At 44.2% G+C, this 22,674-nt stretch overlaps 1 protein-coding gene across 1 annotated transcript; it reads right to left on the bottom strand.

The window, feature by feature from the left end:
- Window positions 1–9,713: 9,713 nt before the first annotated feature.
- pvalb8 (parvalbumin 8) lies at window positions 9,714–13,192 on the bottom strand. Its single transcript, XM_084329355.1, has 5 exons — window positions 12,934–13,192; window positions 12,345–12,412; window positions 11,734–11,866; window positions 11,026–11,135; window positions 9,714–10,004 (listed from the first exon to the last, which is right to left on the bottom strand). Exons 2-5 carry the CDS (start codon window positions 12,403–12,405, stop codon window positions 9,979–9,981), a joined length of 330 nt encoding a protein of 109 aa, XP_084185481.1. The 5' UTR covers window positions 12,406–12,412; window positions 12,934–13,192; the 3' UTR covers window positions 9,714–9,978.
- Between the last annotated feature and the right edge of the window lie 9,482 nt (window positions 13,193–22,674).

Raw genomic sequence — 22,674 nt, 5'->3', positions numbered from 1 at the left:
CGATACTGTGAAAGCGAGTGAGTGAGAGCTAGCTACGTTAATAATGAATTCCAGATGTAACTTAGCCTACCTGTTGACGTCAGCTAGCAAATATTAGACCAATTTGTAGTTTGTGAGATTTGCTGCAGACAGATACATGGATACATGCGCACACACACATGCACACACACACGCACACACACACACACACATGCACACACACACCTGACCAAATTATATGATTTCTTCCAGCCTGCCGATGGTGGAGATAATAATTATTATTGAGGCTATTCATTGTCACTGCTAACTATGGGGGAATTCACATGTATTACATTACCTGACCTCTGTAAGATTGTCTCTGAGTGTAATTCCGCCACCTCCTGCCTCGATCCTATACCAACAGCATTTCTCAAGCGGGTGTTTGATAGTGTCTCAAATCATGTCCTTGAAATCATAAATATGTCTCTTCAAACAGGCACTTTTCCAGATGCATTTAAAACAGCTGTAGTAAAACCACTACTAAAGAAAACAAACTTAGATGTAAACGAACTAAAAAGCTATAGGCCAATATCGAACCTTCCATTTATCAGCAAGATATTAGAAAAGATAGTCTCAGTACAAATAAACTCCTTTCTCAAAGATAATAACATCATGGATGAACTACAATCAGGTTTCAGAACAAATCACAGCACTGAAACTGCCCTTACCAAAATAGTTAGCGACCTCAGGCTAAACTCCGATGCTGGCAAAGTCTCAATTCTTGTCCTATTGGACCTTAGTGCAGCGTTCGATACGATTGACCATAATATCTTGATCAGTCGTCTAGAAAGACTGGTTGGCTTTTCCGATCATGTACTAAATTGGCTCATAACATACATTAAGGGAAGAAGGTTCTATGTTAAGCTTGGAGACAATGTATCCGAGGAACATAACAGCAATTTTGGAGTCGCACAAGGAAGCTGCCTTGGTCCATTACTCTTCTCACTATATATGCTGCCCCTCGGGGACATCATTCGAGACCACAATGTATGCTTCCATAGTTATGCTGATGATACACAACTATATATCTCCGCAGAACCAAATAACACTACAGCCATACAGTCCATTACAAATTGTCTGTTAGCAATAAACAAGTGGATGAACAATAACTTCCTAAAATTAAACGAAAGCAAGACCGAAATCCTATTGATCGGCCCAAAAGCGAAAAGGGAAGTGCTTTGTAAAAACCTGGGGAGTCTGTCATCCTATGTAAAGACTGAGGTTACAAGCCTAGGTGTCATCTTGGACTCAGACCTGACCTTTAAGTCTCATATAAATAAGGCCATGAAAACGTCATTCTTCCACCTAAGAAACATAGCGAAAGTAAGACCTTTCGTAAATAAAAAGGATGCAGAGAAACTTATTCATGCTTTTGTATCAAGTCGGCTTGACTATTGTAATGCACTGTTCACTGGTCTTCCCAAAGCAACCATTGGGAAGCTTCAGCTTATCCAAAACTCTGCAGCTCGATTACTAACTCATACAAGGAGAAGAGAACATATCACTCCAGTCCTGGCCACTCTGCACTGGCTTCCAATAACTCATAGAATTGATTTTAAGGTCCTTTTCCTAACATATAAAGCTCTTAATGAGCAAGGCCCAAAATACATAGCAAATTCCCTAGTTAGTTATCTGCCCTCAAGAACGCTACGGTCATCCACTACAGGTTTACTAGACACGCCCAGAAACCAAAAAAGGATAGGAAGTATGGCATTTGCCAACTATGCCCCAAAACTATGGAACACACTACCAACACACATCAGAAACGCCAGCTCTATACACATTTTTAAAGGAAAATTAAAAACGTACCTATACAGTCTAGCTTACAAATAGTTATGGCTTGGAAAAACCTGATGGATCCATGAGGCTAGGATAAGCCTTGTGGACCCAACTTTTTAGATGAAGGAACGGGTACATAGGAGACACGCCTCCAGTTTTTAAAAAGTTTTTGACACGCCTCAGCTTCTGAGCTGAAGGAGTGTTTTTGCGGACCTCCCAAACTTTCAAACTTTTTAGATGAAGGAATGGGTACAATAGGAGACACGCCTCCAGTTTTTCAAACGTTTTTGACACACCTCAGCTTCTGAGCTGAAGGCGTGTTTTTGCGGACCTCCCAAACTTTCAAACTTTTTAGATGAAGGAATGGGTACAATAGGAGACACGCCTCCAGTTTTTCAAAAGTTTTTGACACGCCTCAGCTTCTGAGCTGAAGGCGTGTTTCTGCGGACCTCCCAAACTTTCAAACTTTAGACTGTTTTCTTTATGCGTTTTTCTTTTTCTTTCTTTCTACCACAAGACGCGGCCACTGATGGGTCCATGGGACTTGGATAAGTCCTGTGGACCCAACTCTGGCCACTGACCACATGAGCGAACGGGTACATACGCACACAAATACACGGCCACTGATGGATCCATGGGACTTGGTAAAGCACTATGGACCCAACTATGACCACTGATAAAAACGTAACTACACTAGCATTATAAGACCTAAACATTGCTACCTACCATACAAGTGCATTGGTTTAGTGCATTTCCGGTTGCCAATGAGCGGAAATGTTTGTGCGGACCTGTTCTCCCAAACTGGTAAGCAAATGACTGTTTTTACGTTATTTTCATTTTTACGTTACTATTATTATTATTATTATTATTATTATTTTTTTTTTTTAACATTGATCTTAACTGATCACTATGACTTTATTGCTTTTATCGTTATATATGCCTATAATTGTGTACAGCACTTTGAGCTACATGACATGTATGAAAGGTGCTTTATAAATACTTACTTACTTACTTACTGCAGGGATCAAAAATGAAATACACTAGCAATTCCAAATGGCATCTACATAGATCTGCATACCCTGATGTTTGGCAATATTGGACTGTGAAAAGAGGGAAGACTTTGAAATGCAGAAAATAATATAGAATTTAGCTTATTTTGATTCAAGTCACTATAATCCACATCAAAATACACAATACTGTACGTTTGTACAGTTATATTGCTTGATGTACAATTACATTATTCAATATTTGTTCATTTTCATTGCCTGCTCTGAATAATTATCCTTAAAGAAATATGCTATTTGTTGTCCTCAGAACTTCCTCCACTTTGAGGAAATGTATCCTTTCATGATCCAATGTGACCAGAGAAAACAGAGAAGGACAAAGAAGAATATAATTCCTAATTTTTCACGGCATACTTCCTCTGTAAGGCCTCTGAATTTAAATGTTGCTATTGTAAACTATATGTTTTCAGATAAGCACAATATTGAATTGTCCCATATTAAATATGTTAAATTACATGAATTGACCTAACTTATACTAATACTTATTCCTTTACTACTATTACAACAACAATAACAACAAAAACAACAACAACAACTACCACTACTACGATGGCTACTACTAGACCTTGTTAGGGTTTGTAACCGACCTCAAACGCAACGGCACAGAGAGAGTTGTTCAGAGTTAGCCAAAGCAAGGGCGTATTTATTTTCAGAGTTACAAGATGGAATGAAGTTGAGCAACCGAACAAACAGGGAATCTGGCATGTGAAGATTGTTGCGGCTCTGCAGATACTCCCAGTAGGTGGTGGTGAGGAATTGGCTTGTGACGTCTGAAGCGGCTCTGCAGATCCTCCCAGCTTTCACTCCCGGTGGAAACGGAGAGAGAGAGAAATCAGAGTTAGCCCAGCGCACAACAGAAGCAGAGAGGTGACTGATCCAGTATATATCCAAGTGACTTGATCTTCGGTGTACCACACACAGGTTAGCAGAGTCCAGAGAAAAAAACAATACGGTAATTAGGGGTGGGACGATACATCGATCCAGATCGATACATCGATGTAATTATCAACAATCGAATCGGATCGATGCGATGTAATAAGATCGATTCATATCGATACTCTTATTTTGAAAATCCTGTGGCGAGTCTCATATCCGCCCAAGAACAACAGCAGTAGCTCCGTGTGTGTAGATGTTACAGCATAGCATTCTCCCTTACTGTGTGTGTGTGTGTGTGCGCGCGTCTTTGGAAAGACCAGATGAGGTCAGAGGAGTTTGATGTTTAAATGTTATTTAAACATAAACAATATAAGGTAATACATAATAAATGTAGGCCTATACATGATCATGCAACATCAACAAATTGTTGTAGGAACGGTTTGGGAGAGGGAGGTTGTGAGTTTTGAGTTCCAAAAAATGTAGCTTAAAGTTTAAAGCTCAATATATAAAAACGTGGCACTTTACAGTGAACAGGAGGTCTATTTGTATTAAAAACAATAGATTGATTTTCCTTTAAATGTCTGGAAGAGCTCAAAAATACAAATGTCAAATGATATTTTCATTACCTTTTTTTTGTTGATCTAAATGTTACTGATTGTGTTAAATGGGCATATGATATCATCTCATATCGATCGCAGGCACCGGAATCTAATCGTATCGTATTGTATCGTGAGAGACTTTGTGATATCGGCAAATATCGTATCGTTGTCCAAAGAATCGATATCGTATCGTATCATGATGAAACTGGTGATTCCCACCCCTAACGGTAATCCAAGGTGTAAATCCAACACAAAAATAGGTGAGAACAGTACAAACAAAAACGGGATCTCTTCGGTGTTTCACAAACACACAAAAAACTGATGATCCAAAAGAACTGCTTCCAAAAACTCACCAGAGCGCAACGCGTAAAGCGGGTAGATAACGAGGCGCAGCTCCGAACGGGGAAACCAGGTTCTCCACAGGGATTCTCCACGAAAGATCCTGGAGAGCAAAAAACAGCAACAGCGACGGGGAAAGCAGGTATATGCAGGTGTAATTCAGAACAGTAGTACACAAAACGACCCGGCCTCGAATGACAGAAGGTCAGGGTATATGAAGCCTCTGAGGCGCTGATTAGAACACACATCAGGTGCGTGATGGCAATTGATACTTGACTTAGAAGTGTGCGTTCGGCAACGGACCAATCATCACAGAATCCTCACAGTACCTTAAAGGAACGGAGCGTGTGGCGGGGAACGGACCAATCATCACAGTACTTTAAGAAGCCTGTGGTGGGGAAAGAACCAATCCTCACAGTACCCCCCCCTCCACGGGAGCCACCCGGCGACCCACTCGGCCCCGGCCTGCCCGGACGGGACCGAAGGAAGCCGGCGATCAGGGGCACTGGAGAAGGGGACAAAGACAGAGGCCCGGAGAGGGGGACCGGAGACGGGGACAGAGGACCGGCGAGGGAGGCCGGAGACGGGGACTGGGACCTGACAGCGGAGGCCGGGCACGGGGACAGAGGACCGGCGAGGAAAAGAACCAATCCTCACAGACCTACTACTACCATGGTGTAAATGATAGCTGTTACTTCTCACCATTGTGCTTTAACAGAAAAAGAGGATGTATTATTAGATGCAGTGTGCAGTAACTAAACACATGGCTATTTTGCTGCCCTTGGTTGATATTTCCATCATGCTGCACGCTCTGCCCCACCCCAATCAAAATGTCAGAGAACCTCTTTTTTTCTTTCCTAAACAGAATATGAATAGAACCTCCAAAGAGGTACTCTGACATCACCAATTTGGGCGGGCAGAGCATACAGCATGGTGCAAATACCAACCACGAGGACAACAAAATGTGCTTAGTTAGTCTCTAATACAATATTTAACGCAGTATTTAATACAGAGGCACATTACTACATCTAATGTTACATCAGGTCTGATCTTCTATAGATTCTGTTACTGATATGTCCTAGCAACTATAAATTTGACCCTTTTGACATTTACTGGAAAACAAGACTGCTGTTGTTTCAGGTCAACAGATGAAGCATCATCATCTACAGAGCAGTATTTACTTTGCCCTCAGCCAACACCTCTTGCTGACTGTCATTTTTCCCACATTTGCAGTCTCTGCGTCAACGTACTGTACGCCGGACATTATCGCACTGTCACAGTCTCTCTCTCTCTCTCCCTCCCTCTCTCTCTCCCTCCCTCCCTCTCACACTCTCTGTCACACTCTCATTCTCTCTCTCTCCCTCTCTCTGCCCTTGAGCCCAGATTATCTGCTTGTCATATTATCTTGTACTGTTGTCTCAGTAGCAGAGCAGCAGTCAGCGACCTCACATTTCCTTTTCTGTTTACTGCTCGCCCCTCCTGACCCCATAGGGTCACCCCCCCCCCCCCACACACACACACACACACACACACGCACAACCCTCCTCTCGTGGGCTCATCTCTCCATCCCACCTGAATCCAGAGCAGGGGATCAGCTGAGGGTCAGAGACTGAAGCGTCACATGGGTTGCAACCTCATGAGGTTCTCTGTCTCTTGCTGTATGAGTGGTGTCTGTCTATTTATCTATCTATTTATCTATCTATCTATCTATCTATCTATCTATCTATCTATCTATCTATCTATCTATCTATCTATCTATCTATCTATCTATCTATCTATCTATCTATCTATCTATCTATCTATCTATCTATCTATCTATCTATCTATCTATCTATCTATCTATCTATCTATCTATCTATCTATCTATCTATCTATCTATCTATCTATCTATCTATCTATCTATCTATCTATCTATCTATCTATCTATCTATCTATCTATCTATCTATCTAGAGCAGTGGGTCTCAAACTACGGGTCACAACCCAAATTGGGGTCGCGGGTAGGTGACAGTGGGGTCGGCGCATTGGAAAGTAAAAAAAAAATGTTTTCTTTTTTTAATGTTCTGGCAACATATTTTGGCTAAATATGCCTCGTTTTATAAATGTGTATTGATAACAGTGCTGTAATTACATTTTCTAATAAATATGCATGATCAAGTTCAACAGCGTGTGCTTTTATTTTGATATTCCTTAATTCCACGTTGAAATTACACGATACATTACTGTAAGTGTGGGGTCCCCAAAAAAATTCCTAAATAAAATGGGGTCACGGTATGAAAAAGTTTGAGAACCCCTGATCTAGAGTCTCGGGAACATGTTGACATATTGAACTCAATGTTTAGAGTCTCAGGAACATGTTGACACATTTAACTAAAGAAATGTAAAGCTAAGAAGCCACTTGAATGGGGGAAAAAACTATGTTTTATTTGCTCAAATAGTGCATGACAATTGACCATATTCACTCTGTTCCCACCCAAGGAACCCATCCTGAGCATGACATAAGAGCAAAATGGCCACTGTGTGAATACTGTGTGCTTTTCCTCAGGCAGGCGGCAGCATATATACAGTAGTATGATATATACAGTATGCTATGTGGCTAGATTAGACCTAAAAAAGAGAAAACATTTCATTTGCGATCATTTAAATATTGACATTCTTGATATTTAAGCAGTTGATTACGATGGTAGAATCGCACATGTAAGTATCGTCTAGGACTTTTTCCATGGTGTCCGTTTTCGATGAGGACATCGGCCTCTCATTCACCCTCACCCTAATGACCTTCTTCTTTCCTTAAGCCTCTTTGGTTGCCTGTCCTGGTCTTGTGTCCTCAGCGCCCAGAGCGCTGTCCCAACCAGACAGACACACAGACCTTTACAAGGTGAAAACATAGACATGATATTTAATTATGTCCAAATGTATTGCATCAGATGGCTTCTGTATTTAGAAAAAAAAATCATTTATAATGGTGTAAGTTTTTTTTTATGTACACTTATTTAGAAACAGTTTTACCATGAAGCATGAGACATACATTATATTTTTTAAGGTTTTGACAACATTTGCAATGTAACACATATTGCAAGGGTGATGGTAGCTTGTAGGTTAGAGAAGCTGGCTTATGACTGAAGGTGACCAGTTCAAATCCTCAGACATTCTGGATGGGTGACGTGAATGATTATTACTCTCCTCTCCCTCAGCTCTCCCAACAGCTATTGTCAAGATGCCCTTGAGCAATGCACTTAACCCCAGCTATTCCTGTGAAGCTACTCAGAATGCTACACCTGTGGTTGTGCTGGGCAGCTCCCATGTGTGAGTGTCTTAATGTGTGTAACTCTCCCTCCCCAGGTTAAGTTAGGGTGCTGTACATTTTAGCATTTTAGTCAACTCTTGGTCAACTTCCTTGATAAGGGGTTATATGACATCTCGACGGCACTGTAAATTTGTTTAACCACACAGTGTATTTATCGAGTATAAATAAAGATTGAATTGAATGTACAGTAGGTATGGGTGTGGTTGGTGGTTGAAATTCCCACCTCTATGATTATCATGGCATCCTGACCTGAGGTATTACCACTCATCCTACAGTTGTGACCATGACCTTACTGTAATGCCATGTTATGCTCTGTATTTCCCAGTAGCTGCTATCTAATGGCACGGTTGCCCCTATAATATACACACGTTTGAAATTATACTACCACGTCTAGATGAACAGTCGTGGCAATCTGTATTTTGGTGCCTCCAGTGTCTGCTGGTGACTGTGGGAGGTGGTTGTTATAGTTCTAATACCAACAAGCCTCTAAATGCAGAGATTGAGCATAACCCCATGGTATTTAAATTGCTTAAAGGTGGTGTGCAGAGTTTTGACATGCTCAAGCCTGTGCTCAAGACTGGAGGTGGCAACTTGCATGATGAAGCGTATTCTGTTGCTTATGGTTCTATCCTAATAGATCTCTAGGGAAACTCAGCAGAGGAATAAATGTAGCTCCTATTTTCTGCAAGGATTCTGCTATGTATGCATTTCCCCTAAGTAGCCTACATCCCTTTCTCTCTCTCTCTCTCTCTCTCTCTCTCTCACACACACACACTAGCATGGATTGTGGACGATAACAGGATTTGTCTTCTCCTAGGACTCGTCTCCTCCTAGAACTTGTCTCCTCCCCTCTCCCCAAACCCCCACTTTATTGTGTCCCCCCTCCCCTCTCCTGTGTATAAATAAGGCCCCTTCCTGTGAGTCGGTCTCTTCTCTCCTGGTGTGAAAGCTGGTCACTGGGGTGAGAGCCATCCAAGCCATATTCTCTAACTTTGTATTTGATACTTTTCTGAGTTAATAAATTGTATTAACCGGATCTCCATTGACTGAGTATGTTATTATGTAATCAACTGTATGTATCCTGATGTGTGTGTGTGTGTGTGTGTGTGCGTGTGTGTGTGTTGTTGTTGGCCTAGCCAGAGCAGCATCAGGGTTCAGCTGGGTTTATTTACAGAGCTTAGGTCAGGTGTCACTCCATCCAGTCGCAGTCATCACTCAGGTGTCTTAAGGTCACCTCCCCCGCTTTCCCCCTGCTGTATGTCACTGGCACACACACACATGCAGAGATGGATCCCTGTGTGTATGGGTACCTGACATGATGTCATCTGTCAATCAATCTATCTACCAGTAGTCTATTACTGGATTAGATCATCTTAAATGGAGACTGGGAGAAACCTCAGTACAGGAGAAGAATCATATTGCTGAATAAGAGCAAGTTAAGTGGATTGTATGTACAGTATGTGTGACAACATGCACTTTCTCCAGGCATCTCCTTGATTAATTAAACTTAAATCTATCATACATGAGACATTTCAGTGAGGCACTTCAGTATGTCAAGAATCATCTTTTGTAATGCAACTCCCTCTCTGAAGGCTGTTTAACTAACATATTGTATAATATGGTTATGGTGTTGATGCCACACTGAGGAGTCTGACGAAAGGCAGACAAATAAAAAACATAAACATTCAAGAGTTTTACCCGAGTAAAAATCAAAGGAACAACAAGCAGAACTGTTTCTTTTTTTATTTGTTTATTTTCTCAGTAATTTGGTAAATGGTACATTTTATTTGGGCAATACGGCAACATGAACCGTCTAAGTATGAAAAAAAGCCAACTAAAAACATAGTGATAATGTGAATGTCTCTGGACCGGAGCGAGGCGTGCAAAATAATAAGTGTCTTATCTACCCAAATGGCGAGATGGAAAAACTAAACGGGTAAGTCCTGTAGTGCCGGAAGGTGGGGGGGGGGGGGGCATGAGAGATGGGGGCCCAGTTGTTTAGGCTGAGATCATGGTCTGGAACTCTGAGGAGAGAAAAGGCAACAGTAAAAGATGTGATTAGTAAAAATAATTTTTTTTAAATGTCTCTCAGTAATACACAAAGATATCAAATGACTAGTAAATCAGAGATCTGATGTCATGAGTTTCAAACTCACTGTTGTAACCTGAAATAGAGTGTGAATTTCTTTTTTTTCTTTTCATTTTTATTTATTCGTACGTGGAATTGTTACAGTCCAACAGTACATATAGTTCACTTAATATGCTCCACTAAATTCCATGGCCGAAAGGAACAGGAAGAAGAAAATTCTTACCTGCCCCTACACACATACAGTACACTGATAGACTAAATGCAATGTTTACCAAACCAAACTAAATGTACATACTTATTTTGCAGAAATGGAAACATCAACACAATTAAATTAACATAAATAAATAAATGTTGTGTATCTATCCGTTAAATTGCATATGTAGGTGGACATCCTTCCAGAAGATCACTGAGAAGACTGACTGGATATAGACGCACACTGCATTGTGTACAGTATAGTAATGTTACTACTCTCCCTCTTCCGTCCTCGATAACAGCAATGTCCTCCATGGTCTTGAACAAGGCACTGAACACCTTACTGATCCAGGAGTGCTACATCACAGGCAATCTTGTATTGTGATCTCTCAGTGGATACGGTCAAATTGTCCCTCCGTACCCTGCCCCGACCCCATAGCATACAGCTCTGCGAGTAAAATATTTACATGTATATTTGTACATCTGCCCTGACCCTATCTCAAAATCCATCGTCTTTTCTTGATCCTCCAATCACAACTGTTGCCTCTAGGTTCATTGAGTAGGCTACATGTACTTTACTTTTTTTGGCACACTATGGGAATATCAGTGACCTGCTCTGTATATTATGTGTACACACTATCTCTTCACTATCTATTTTTGGGCTCTTTTATTTAACTTTTTCTATATTTCGGTCCTATTCAGTGCCAAGTGGTGCTGTTACATAATTACACAATCACCCCCCCCCCCCCCCCCTCTCCTCTCACCTTCTACTCCAATCCTTCCATCGCAGTCGTTATCGGCGGTACTGAGGAAGCCCTTGGTCTCTTTGTCTGTCAGAACACGAGCTCCGGGAGAGAACCTCTGGAGGAAGAACCTGAGACAGACACACACACACACACACACATGGACACAAAGCATGTATTAATCACCCATGCATCTGATATGACTAGGTTACATCATGTCCTGGTTTTGCCATAATCCAAGCTGCAGGCAGTAGGTCGGTGGTCGGTAGTATAGTTGATGCTGATGATTCACACATGAATTACACACAAAAACAGGTGGTAGCAAAATTTCAAACCACATGGTGCAGGATGATTATAGCCTCTTAGATGGCTGATTATATCACAACTTGGTAGGCCTACTATGACCTCCCGTGAGCATACTGACCCCAGAAAATCTAAAGAGTTATACAGTGATGTTGGTGTAGCCTTATTAGTAGTCTATAAACTATTCTGTTCATTCTAGTTGTGTCGGGTGAGCAGGTCGATAATAGATCAATATCAGTGATAGGCAGCTCCGTTTTAAATGTCCATGCGCATAAACTCGGTTGTCTTCCGGGAAGTTATTCGGTCCAATTCGTCGCGCCAGTTAGAACAATTAACAACTTCTGCTCGCCAAAGTCCTCATACCGACTAGTACACAAGTCAGGGCTCAACAACTGCCTTAGTTTTGTATTTTCACTGCCCACTCACTTGAGTTCTTCCTCCTCAATAAAGCCGCTGCCGTCATTGTCCAGGATGCCGAAAACGTTCTTCACCTCCTGGGGGCTCTTTTTGGTCAGACCACACAGCTGGAAGAACTTTTTGGGACTAAATGAGTCCGGTGCTGAAAGTAAAGACAGCATAGGATCAAGGATGTGTCAACACTGATCGAGGATCAATTAAAATGAGTCTGCGGTGTTTCCCCCTCCAACACAAAGCTGATGAGAAGCTGTTATAGCTGCTGGTGGGGACAGCCTCAGGCCTATACAACACCTGCCCGCCCCCAGTTCACCAAAACATATTTTCTTCGTTTGCATAAACGTAATGGGCGTTGAATTTGCCATGTGCTGACCGAAATTATGGTCTTGACCGTCTTGCTAGTGTTATTTGCGTATAGCTGTTCCCAAATCAGTGTCCACAGCCCCAGAGTGAGTACATCAAGTGAATGTAGGCATAGATATCTGTAGGCCCATCGTCACTGTGTCGTATATAATATTACATCACGGTGGCATACAGAGATTGTTTGCTGAGGTCTTTCTGGCATACTCTAATCTCTACCAATACATGAAGAAAGCAATAATGATATTAGTGGAAGACGATACCTTGGCAGTCCTTGACAGCATTTTCGATGGCATCAGCGGAAAGGATAGATGAGAGAGACATTTTAATCCTGTTGGAGGAAAAACCGTGGTCAATTATCAACACAGTATAGCTTCTAACTTGACACTGGTGGAGAGCAAAGGTGTGCAGGTGATTATCCGACCCAATGCAAATATGCAATAGTCTTAAATGTATGTTTATTGTTGTCAAAAATGTAAACGTTTGCCCAATTTTCCGAAATATCTCCAAAATACCATATTGATGCGATTGCTAGACAGTGGTTAGAGTCCCTCTTTACGCAAATGAGTCAACTCGCAATTTACGCACTTAAAACGCAATTATACTTCACCTGCCGTGCAGGTAATTAATCCATGAAGTCTATTCAGCTCTGTCAAATTCAGCGAAATATGTTATCCAATGGGCTAATAATATATATAGATATACGTATATTATACTTATACACACATACAGAGACACTATCACTGCAAAATGTTTTCTAAAATGAATGCAAGCCGGTGACAGAACTGTCCACCAATCAAAAGTGACAAAGTCTCCCACAAAGACTCCCCTGACTCCCCTCGGATAACTTACCGCGTTGAGGTTCTCGCCCGGTCGCCGGTGATCCAAAAGAGAAGTAAGGCTATGTGGTGACTGGTGTCCGTCAAGGCGGATTTATATAGGTCTGATTGCGGTGACAATAGGGATTGCTTGAGTTACCTGTCTATGGATCAAATTCTAACTGCCCGCCCCTGATCGAATTTCTTACCTAACTAATTAACCTTTACTATTTATAACGCCCAGGGGCAGGGAGACTGGACCGTGGACGTCTGTAACGCCCTTGTAAATGGCAAATTAAGTAATAAGTGCATTATTCCTTCTACCTGCCACTCCCTCCTCTCGATCCATCCCTCCTTCCCTCCCCTCTTTCCCTCCCCCTCTACAATTATATAGGCTCTTACAGTAAATGCAGAGGGACAGTAATGTAACTGCAATCTCTCTCTCTCTCTCTCTCTCTCTCTCTCTCTCTCTCTCTCTCTCTCTCTCTCTCTCTCTCTCTCTCTCTCTGCCTCTCTCTCCCATACAGATATCCGTTTACAGAGAGCAATCCCAAAAGGAACACATCTGAGTCACACACGCCCTTTATCCCTCCCGTCCAGGTAAGGTACGAGAGAAAGTCACCTCAAATTCCCCCCTGTATACCCTCCACGTTGTGTTTTGGTGAGTTATACAAAAAGATGATGTTTTTTATGGAACATGTATAACATTTAGCAGGAGTTGATCAAGTCAACCAGCTCTGCCCATGACATGACACAAAGGGCCGTGTAGCCATGGTCCCTATCCTGCCATTCACCCCAATAGGCATTGTCCATCACAGAATGTCAATGGGCGGTGGAGACGCTTCAACCGTCTTTCCTTCTCGCCACAACAGGGACAGGGCCATGGGGTGGGGCGGCCACCAGGGTGGGGACATAACACCGCCCGGCTTGCGTTTTTTCTCAGCTGTGCTGATTAAGGGACACAAGGTCACCCTCTCCTTCTGACTCCGTCCCGTCCCACCGTGATGATTCGGCATGATGTACGGCGTCGCCGCCAGTCTAGCAGCATCTGTGTCTAAGTAGAGGTTTTGGTTGGAGGAAGGAAGATTGCATCATGTCCTGAGCAGGCTTCATGATAACTTGGTCTCCTTACAGTGGTTAATTTGAACTGCTGTCTGTCTGTCTGTCTGTCTGTCTGTCTGTCTGTCTGTCTGTCTGTCTGTCTGTCTGTCTGTCTGTCTGTCTGTCTGTCTGTCTGTCTGTCTGTCTGTCTGTCTGTCTGTCTGTCTGTCTGTCTGTCTGTCTGTCTGTCTGTCTGTCTGTCTGTCTGTCTGTCTATCTATCTATCTATCTATCTATCTATCTATCTATCTATCTATCTATCTATCTATCTATCTATCTATCTATCTATCTATCTATCTATCTATCTATCTATCTATCTATCTATCTATCTATCTATCTATCTGCCTATGTCTGTCTGTCTGTCTGTCTGTCTGTCTGTCTGTCTGTCTGTCTGTCTGTCTGTCTGTCTGTCTGTCTGTCTGTCTGTCTGTCTGTCTGTCTGTCTGTCTGTCTGTAGTTTTTAAGGGCTGTGGCCCTAGCCAGCCCAGTCTGCCAGTTACTGTAAAATTTTTGCATGTTTTTTGAGGATTGCCCATTTAGCAAAAGGTAAATCATGCTAGATTAAGTAAATTGGCAACTAGTGAAGCCATATGTTTGTGCATTGCTGGTTGTAATAGCATATATACTTTTAACAATCAAGTAGTTGTGTTTGGGGTGTGATTACATGTCAAGCTACTTTAGTTTTGCCAAGACGTGCGCTAGATTATGTTGTGAATGTAAATGTGTTGTGATGCCGAAGGTAGCGAAATGTTATGTTTAGTTCATATAAGTGTATTCTTGTTAGCTAACATATAAGTATGGGGCTTTAGTTGAGCTAAAACATGCACTAGATTACGTTGTGAATGTGTTGTGATGCTGAACACAAGAGATTGGCTCCAGGCAGCGACGTTTTCTTGTTAGCTGTGTGTGTGTTTGTTGGCACAGTGAAGCATAGTCTATAATTTTACTGTAGGAAAATCTTAAGGAAAGAAAACACCTCCAAATATATTGCCAATTATGTACAATACTGTATGTAAGGAAGGATGTGATTGGTTCTACAGTTTCAACAGACATGTTCATATTGTTATTAGTACATTATACGATTTATGTAATATTAGATAAGATTAGATTAGATTCAAATGTATTGTCATTATACAGCACAAGTACAGTACAATGAAAAGAAGTCTGGCATCCAACCGGAGTGCAAATGTAACAGTAAAGTGCAATAGTAATATACAACGTACAGGTGATTAAACTGGGTATAAAATATATAAATTAGTTCTACTGGGTGTAGTGCTAATCAGATGTATGTACAGAGTTGTAATACCAATATGTACAAACAATATGTGCCAATGACATTATTATCATTATGATATATCAGACCAATAATGAGAACAGCTACAGTTTCAGTCTGTTCAACTGAAACTCTGGCTGAAAGGTGTAATAATAACACATTAATGAGATTTTTTTTTTTAAACTTAAATTTGTATTTAACATTATAGACCTACAACACTTAGACAATACTTACAATGACACCCATAACATAACAATATACAAATATGGGTCCCTTGAATATGGCGTCGTTCAGCCGCCCATACCCCCATAAGAGGGCCCCCCCCCCCTCCCCCCCCCCCCCCCTCCCGCCATCCACCCCTAGAAACCGGGCTCCCCCACATCCCAGGTCCGTCCCACACGGGGCCGAGCACTCAGCGACACGGGTCCCTTGAATTAAATTGGGCTAGGCTCATTTGAGGGGAAGGAGTGACTCCCCCCCACCGAGCCAAGCCCGCTACCTCCCATGCCACCAAGCACCCCACCCCACGCACCCACAACCCACAACCCACGAGGCCCCACTCTCCCGGGCCAAACCACAGAGATGCAGAGATTATTGTCCAACATTTTATTAGAATTTTTATCTTTCATATGATAGTACAGTTCCAGAGCTCCCGGTCATGTCATCTCCGAATGTGTTGCCCCATGTTCCCCATCGTCTTGGTTGTGCTTCATGTGTGTTAGTGTCTACAGTTTAGTCTAGTACGTGTTATTTATATTGTATGTCCCGAATCAAGACCCAATTTTCCAACTAATGTGTTTACCTTGTCTGTATTCCCTTGTCTGTGTGTTATCTGCAGTGTGTCTCGAGTCATAACATACATTCACTATCAAATAATATGTATATGTGGTATTGAATCTTGGTCAGTGTGTGTGACCTCAGTGCTCGAGTCCTGTTTGGTGTGTGAGATCTCGTTATTTGAATCCTGGCTGGTCTGGTTGATCTCGGTGCTCGGCTCCCGGTTGGTGTTTGTGGCCTCAATGCTCGCATCTTGGCCGGCCTGGGCGATCTCCGTGTTTGCATCTCGGATGATCCGGTTGACCTCGGTGCCCGAGTCCTGGTTGGTCCGGTTGTATCCAGCGTCTCTTTGTCCCTCTTTTGGGGGTCATTTGTTTTATTTCTTTTGAATTAGCCTCTATGCTCCTCTGAATATTCTGTATTGCATCGAGTCCAGTCTGCGTGTTGGTTTGCATGTTAGCATCATTAGCGTTCTGTATTGCTTCTAGCCTGATCCGAATGCTAGCTGTATATTCATCGTGTTAGCTTCCATGTTAGCTTGTAGCTTCGTCTCCAGCCTCGCTGTTGTCTAACGCTTTTATTTCCTTTGAATTGGCCTCCATGCTCCTCTGAATATTCTGTATTGCATCCAGTGTTGCGTTCCTCATATCAACACTGGTTGCACGCTCGCTAATGAGTTGTTCGAGTTGTTACTTTTTATCGTGTTTTATAACTTTTTATTACCTTTCTTGAATTTTGGACCGGGAGCTCTGTTCTGCAGCTGCTTACCTGCTCCTCGCCAAACCGGAAGTCAGAGAATATTTATTAACATGATGTTTGATGTTTCTTTGTTTCTGTAGTTACATGATGTTTGATGTGTCTTTGTTTCTGTAGTAACATGAGGCTTGATGTGTCTTCATTTATAACGTGATGTTTGTTTTGTCTTTTCATTTATGTAATAACTAGGGCTGTCAGTTTATCGCGTTAATTAGTTTAACTAATTATACAGCAAATTATCACGTTATGAAAATTAACAAAAAAGTAATAAAAAAAAAATATATAATACATTTTTTTTACATATTTTTAAATCTCATGCATTCCATAAGAACGTAGAATACACATTTACAAATTTTTTATATGGTCCATTTGCATGTTCTTGGTATCTGATTCTAGGGACATCTATGGATCTCAGGGAATGTATTCCCAGTGTCAGAAATACTGTGTCTGTTACTAGGCTTGAGTAAAATAATTAATTAATAATGAATTAGATTAAAAAATGTAATCGCCTAATAACACGATGTTACATGTGAGCTGTGATGTGAGAAAAGTCGGAATTATATTTGTGCCTTGGGAAGAAGAGGGGAGGAGGTTGGAAAAAATATTCTGAATTTGTCTCAGTTTCAGTTTCAGTTTGAGTTTATTTAAAAAAGGACAGTACACATTAATCAACATTTCTGTAAATGTGTCAGTTTCCTTTTGGCAAGATGTTATAAGACCGACCATACACCTAGAACAGAAGCATTAAAAGTAAAACACAGTATTTACAACACAATCCAACATAATAGTAAAAGCAATATCAAAATACACAATGAACTGATTAAAAGTGATCACATGTTTGATTGGTTAATAAACTTTTACACCTTTGTAAAGGTGTGGTAGGTATAGCACAGTATCGTATTTCTGTTGGTAGGATGTTCGAAAAACTGAGTGGCTCTGATGGCAAAACAGGACTGACTGAAGGGGCTGGACCTAAACGGCACAGTACAGTCCCCTCTCTGGGAAGAACTTGTGGACCTATTATGAGATGTTTTTTTGTTTGACAAAAGTACTGAGAGGTGGAGGGGCCTTGCCATTTAAGATCTTGAACAGTAGGCGGGCATCAGTGTATTTTGTCAGGTTTTCCCAGCTGAGGATTCTGTACTTGCTGAGGATGTGACAGTGGTGGTAAGTATATGGTTTTCGGTCCAGCACCTTGAGAGCCTGCTTATACAGAGAGAGAATGGGTTTCATGGTTGTGTTTTTTGCATGGGTCCAGCTAGAGCTAGTCATATATCATTCACATTGATTTGCATTGGGTTGAATCAACTAATATGAGTGATTCTCCCTTCTATTTAGTCAAACTTATTAATTGCATGTTGAGCAGGGCTCTAGACTATTCAGGACCTTAATTCAGGGCTTTAGACTGCGGGTACAATGGTTGCATAATATGCATTTATCTTTTTTCCTGAGAAGTGCGTGTTCATATTTGACTTAGCACTCAAGTGCGAATGAGGGAGAAATCGCCCGATCACGCCCCGTAATATAATATACGACATACATCGTATCTTGTTTTAAACAGTGCCCGTACCGGGTTACCTGCTCAGAGGACACCCCCCGGCCCCTGCCCCCCTCACCCCCCCCCTCCCTTGTGTCTAACACACAAACAAATGCAAGGGTCATTATTAGACACATTCCTGGGAGAGTCCACTGCACTGCAGGTTTGAAGGAAGGTTATTCCTCACCACTGTACAGTGGGGACAGTTGAAGGTTTACATAATATGCAGCAGTGTGTGTGTGTGTGTGTGTGTGTGTGTGTGTGTGTGTGTGTGTGTGTGTGTGTGTGTGTGTGTGTGTGTGTGTGTGTGTGTGTGTGTGAGAGAGAGAGCGAGAGCGAGAGATGTACTTATGAATCATTGATTTGAATGGACTTTTTTATATTTAAAATCTCAAACACATATATTTCTAATTGTTTTTACACTATAATTTCATATAATGTGAAAATATATAGGGTCTTTGACTGCTCCCATTATAACTGCCTGTGGTATACAGTAATAGGAGCCATTCGATCCGCAATCTGACATTGTTGTGAGGGATACTCCTTTGAATATATCCATATAGCATTATAGCCAGAGGGATATTGATTGATTGATTGATTGAAAACTTTATTAACAGATTGCAGAATGGGTACAATACAGTACGACTCAATACAAATAATTGTTAAGGGGATGCAGACCAGAAAAAGACGTTCGTCTTGTTTACATCAGGGTCCCCCATTTTCAATCCATCATGACATTTATGACATAGGCTACACGACATACAGTACTTGTTAGGGTTTGAACCGACCTCAAACGCACGGCACAGACAGGAAGTTCAGAGTTAGCCAAATACTAGGGCGTATTTATTTACAGAGTCACAAAGGGGTAAAGTAACAATTATGAAACAACAAGGGAGACTGCCATCGGCAGAGTTCTCTGCGGCTCTGCAGATCCTCCTGGTGATAGCGGTGGGGAATCGGTATTTGACGTTGTAGCGGCTCTGCAGATACTCCCAGCTTTAACTCGAGGTGGAAAACGGAGAGAGAGAGAGATATCAATAACAGTCCAACGAAACACAGAGGCAGTGTTCTTCCCTCCTCCCTTAGCTGTGTCCAGAACCAATGAACAATGACAATCTTCAGTGTCTTCCACAACACACAAGTTAGCTGAGTTTAGTGCAAACAGAAATTATATCTTCAGTGTCTCTTCTAAACACACACTTCAGCTGAGTCCAGTGCAAGCAAAAATGATAATCTTCGGTGTTCGTCACACACACAGACAGAATAATCCAGAGGGGTTTGGTTCCAACTCACCCAAGCGCAAACGTGTAAAGCGGGTAAACGAGGCGCAGCTCCAAACGGGGAACAAGGTTATCATCAGCGGATCTCCACAGAAGGTCCTGGAGGGAAAGTAGACGAGGCACAGCAACGGGGAAAAAGCAGGCAAAAGCAGTTGTATTCCAAAATGACCCGACATCGATTGAAGGGAAGTCCCAGTATAAAAAGCCTCTGGGGCGCTAATCAAAAACTATGACAGGTGCGCGCTGGAATTGATACTTTCTCCAAAAGCGTGTGGCGGGGAATGCACCAATCAACACAGCACCTTAAAGGAGCGGAGCGTGTGGCGGGGAATGCATCAATCAACACAGTACCTTAAAGGAGCGGAGCGTGTGGCGGGGAATGAACCAATCCTCACAGTACCCCCCCCTCCACGGGAGCCACCCGGCGACCAGCCCAACCCGGCTTGTTCGGGTGAGCACGATGGAAGTCGGTGATCAGGCCGGGGTCCATGATGAGCTGGCGGGAGACCCAGCTCCGTTCCTCCGGGCCGTATCCCTCCCAGTCCACCAGGTACTGGAACCCCCGACCCCGCCGTTGAACGCCCATCAACCGGCGGACCTGCCACTGGGGGTGTCCGTCCACCATCTCGGGAGGAGGCGGGTCCGGAGCAGGAGGCATCAGGGGACTGAGAGAGACAGGCTTAACCCGGGATACATGGAAAACGGGGTGAATGCGCATGGACGCAGGAAGCTTAAGACTCACCGCCACCGGACTGAGCACCTTCAGAACCTCAAAAGGACCGACGAACCGGGGGTTGAGCTTCTTGGCCGAGGACCGAAGCGGAAGGTCCTTTGCGGACAGCCACACCCTCTGCCCAGGGTGGTACGTCGGCACAGGGACCCGGCGCCGGTCGGCCCCACGACTGGCGCGCTCCGATGACCGGAGCAGCGCAGTCCTGGCGATCTCCCAGACCCGACGGCACCGGTCGAGATGCTCCTGTACGGAGGGAACTGCCACTTCCGACTCCTGTGCAGGGAAAAGAGGGGGTTGGTAGCCCAGGGATACCTCAAAAGGTGAGAGGCCGGTGGCGGAACTGACCATGGAGTTGATGGAGTACTCGACCCAGGGAAGGAAACGGCTACAAGAAGTGGGTTTCTCGGCAGCCACACACCGAAGAGCAGACTCCACGCTCTGGTTCATCCTCTCCGTTTGTCCGTTAGTCTGGGGATGATAACCAGAGGAAAGACTGACCGTTGCCCCCAATCCCTTGCAAAAAGCCCGCCATACCTGGGAAGTGAACTGGGGCCCCCGGTCCGAGACGACGTCCTGGGGAAACCCATGGAGGCGAAACACGTGGCGTGTCAGGAGGTCCGCCATCTCGGCCGCCGAGGGAAGCTTGGGAAGGGCCACGAGGTGAACCCCCTTGCTGAACCGATCCACCACGGTCAGTAGGCACGTGTTCCCCTGGGAAGAAGGAAGACCCGTGACGAAGTCCAACGCCACATGGGACCAAGGGCGGCTCGGAATGGGAAGCGGCTGCAATAACCCGGAGGGTGCCTGGTGGGAGGCCTTGCTGCGGGCGCAGACTGCGCAGGCCAGTACGAACTCCTTGACGTCGTTCCTCATGGTGGGCCACCAGAATCGACGAGCCAGGAAGGAGAACGTGCGATGAACGCCTGGGTGGCAGGCGAACCGGCTGGTATGGCCCCACTGGAGGACCCGGGACCGGACTGAGTCGGGCACGAAGAGACGATGAACCGGTACATTGCCTGGAGCGCGATGGAAGCGTAGGGCACTCCTTACCACCCCCTCGATGCCCAAGGTGACTACTCCTACCACCCTGGCCTCTGGGAGGATGGGAGTCGGGTCCTCAGTGGTTGGAGCCCCCTTGGAGTGTAACCGGGACAGGGAGTCGGCCTTCGTGTTGCGGGAACCAGGGCGAAACGTCAGCGAGAAGTCGAACCGACTGAGGAAGCTGGCCCATCTTGCCTGCCGGCCATTGAGGCGCTTGGAAGCACGGATGTACGTCAGGTTCTTGTGGTCCGTCCAAATGGTAAATGGCTCCTCGGCCCCCTCTAGCCAATGACGCCACTCCTCCAAGGCAGCCACAACCGCCAGCAGCTCCCGATTGCCGATGTCGTAGTTCTTCTCGGCAGGGAGGAAACGACGCGAGTAGAAGGCGCAAGGATGTACCTTCTGGTCCGTTGCCGACCGCTGGGATAAGATAGCTCCTAGTCCGGTATCCGAGGCGTCCACCTCTACGATGAACTGTCTCTTGGTGTCTGGATGGAGCAAGACCGGGGCGGAAGTGAACCTCTTCTTGAGGGAGCGGAACGCAGCACACGCCGCTGGGGACCAGTCGAGCGGCAGGGCGGGAGAGGTCAGCCTGGTAAGTGGTTCCGCCACCTGACTGTAGTTCCGGATGAATCTTCGGTAGAAGTTGGCGAACCCGAGGAAGCTCTGTAACTCCTTCCGAGAGGTGGGTTCCGGCCACTCCTCCACGGCCCGGATCTTGCGAGGGTCAGCTCGGGTCAAGCCTCTCTCCACGATGAAGCCCAGGTACTCAACGGAGTCAGAGTGGAATCGGCACTTCTCTGCCTTGACGAAGAGCCGATTGTGGAGGAGGCGCTCCAGCACACGGCGGACATGCTGGATGTGTTCCTCGAGGGTCTTGGAGAAAATGAGGATGTCGTCTAGGTATACCACCACAAACTCCTCCAGCATGTCACGAAGGACGTCGTTCATGAGCGCCTGGAATACCGCCGGAGCGTTGGTGAGGCCGAACGGCATTACCAGGTACTCGTAGTGGCCCCTGGGAGTCTTGAAGGCGGTCTTCCACTCATCGCCCTCTCGGATACGGACCAGATGGTAGGCACTCCGGAGGTCCAGCTTGGTAAAGACGGTAGCCTGGGTGAGAGGCTCGAAGGTGGAGTTCATGAGAGGAAGAGGGTACTTGTTCTTAATGGTGATCTCATTGAGCTGGCGATAGTCGATGCAGGGTCGAAGGTCTCCGTCCTTCTTCCCAACAAAGAAGAAACCGGCCGCCACAGGGGAGGAGGAAGGCCGAATGA

This window comes from Notolepis coatsorum, assembly GCF_963971535.1.
Source record: "Notolepis coatsorum genome assembly, chromosome: 14".
Lineage (NCBI taxonomy): Eukaryota > Metazoa > Chordata > Actinopteri > Aulopiformes > Paralepididae > Notolepis > Notolepis coatsorum.
The sequence above is the reverse complement of the archived record's forward strand: the minus strand, read 5'-3'. Positions and strand labels throughout refer to the sequence as shown.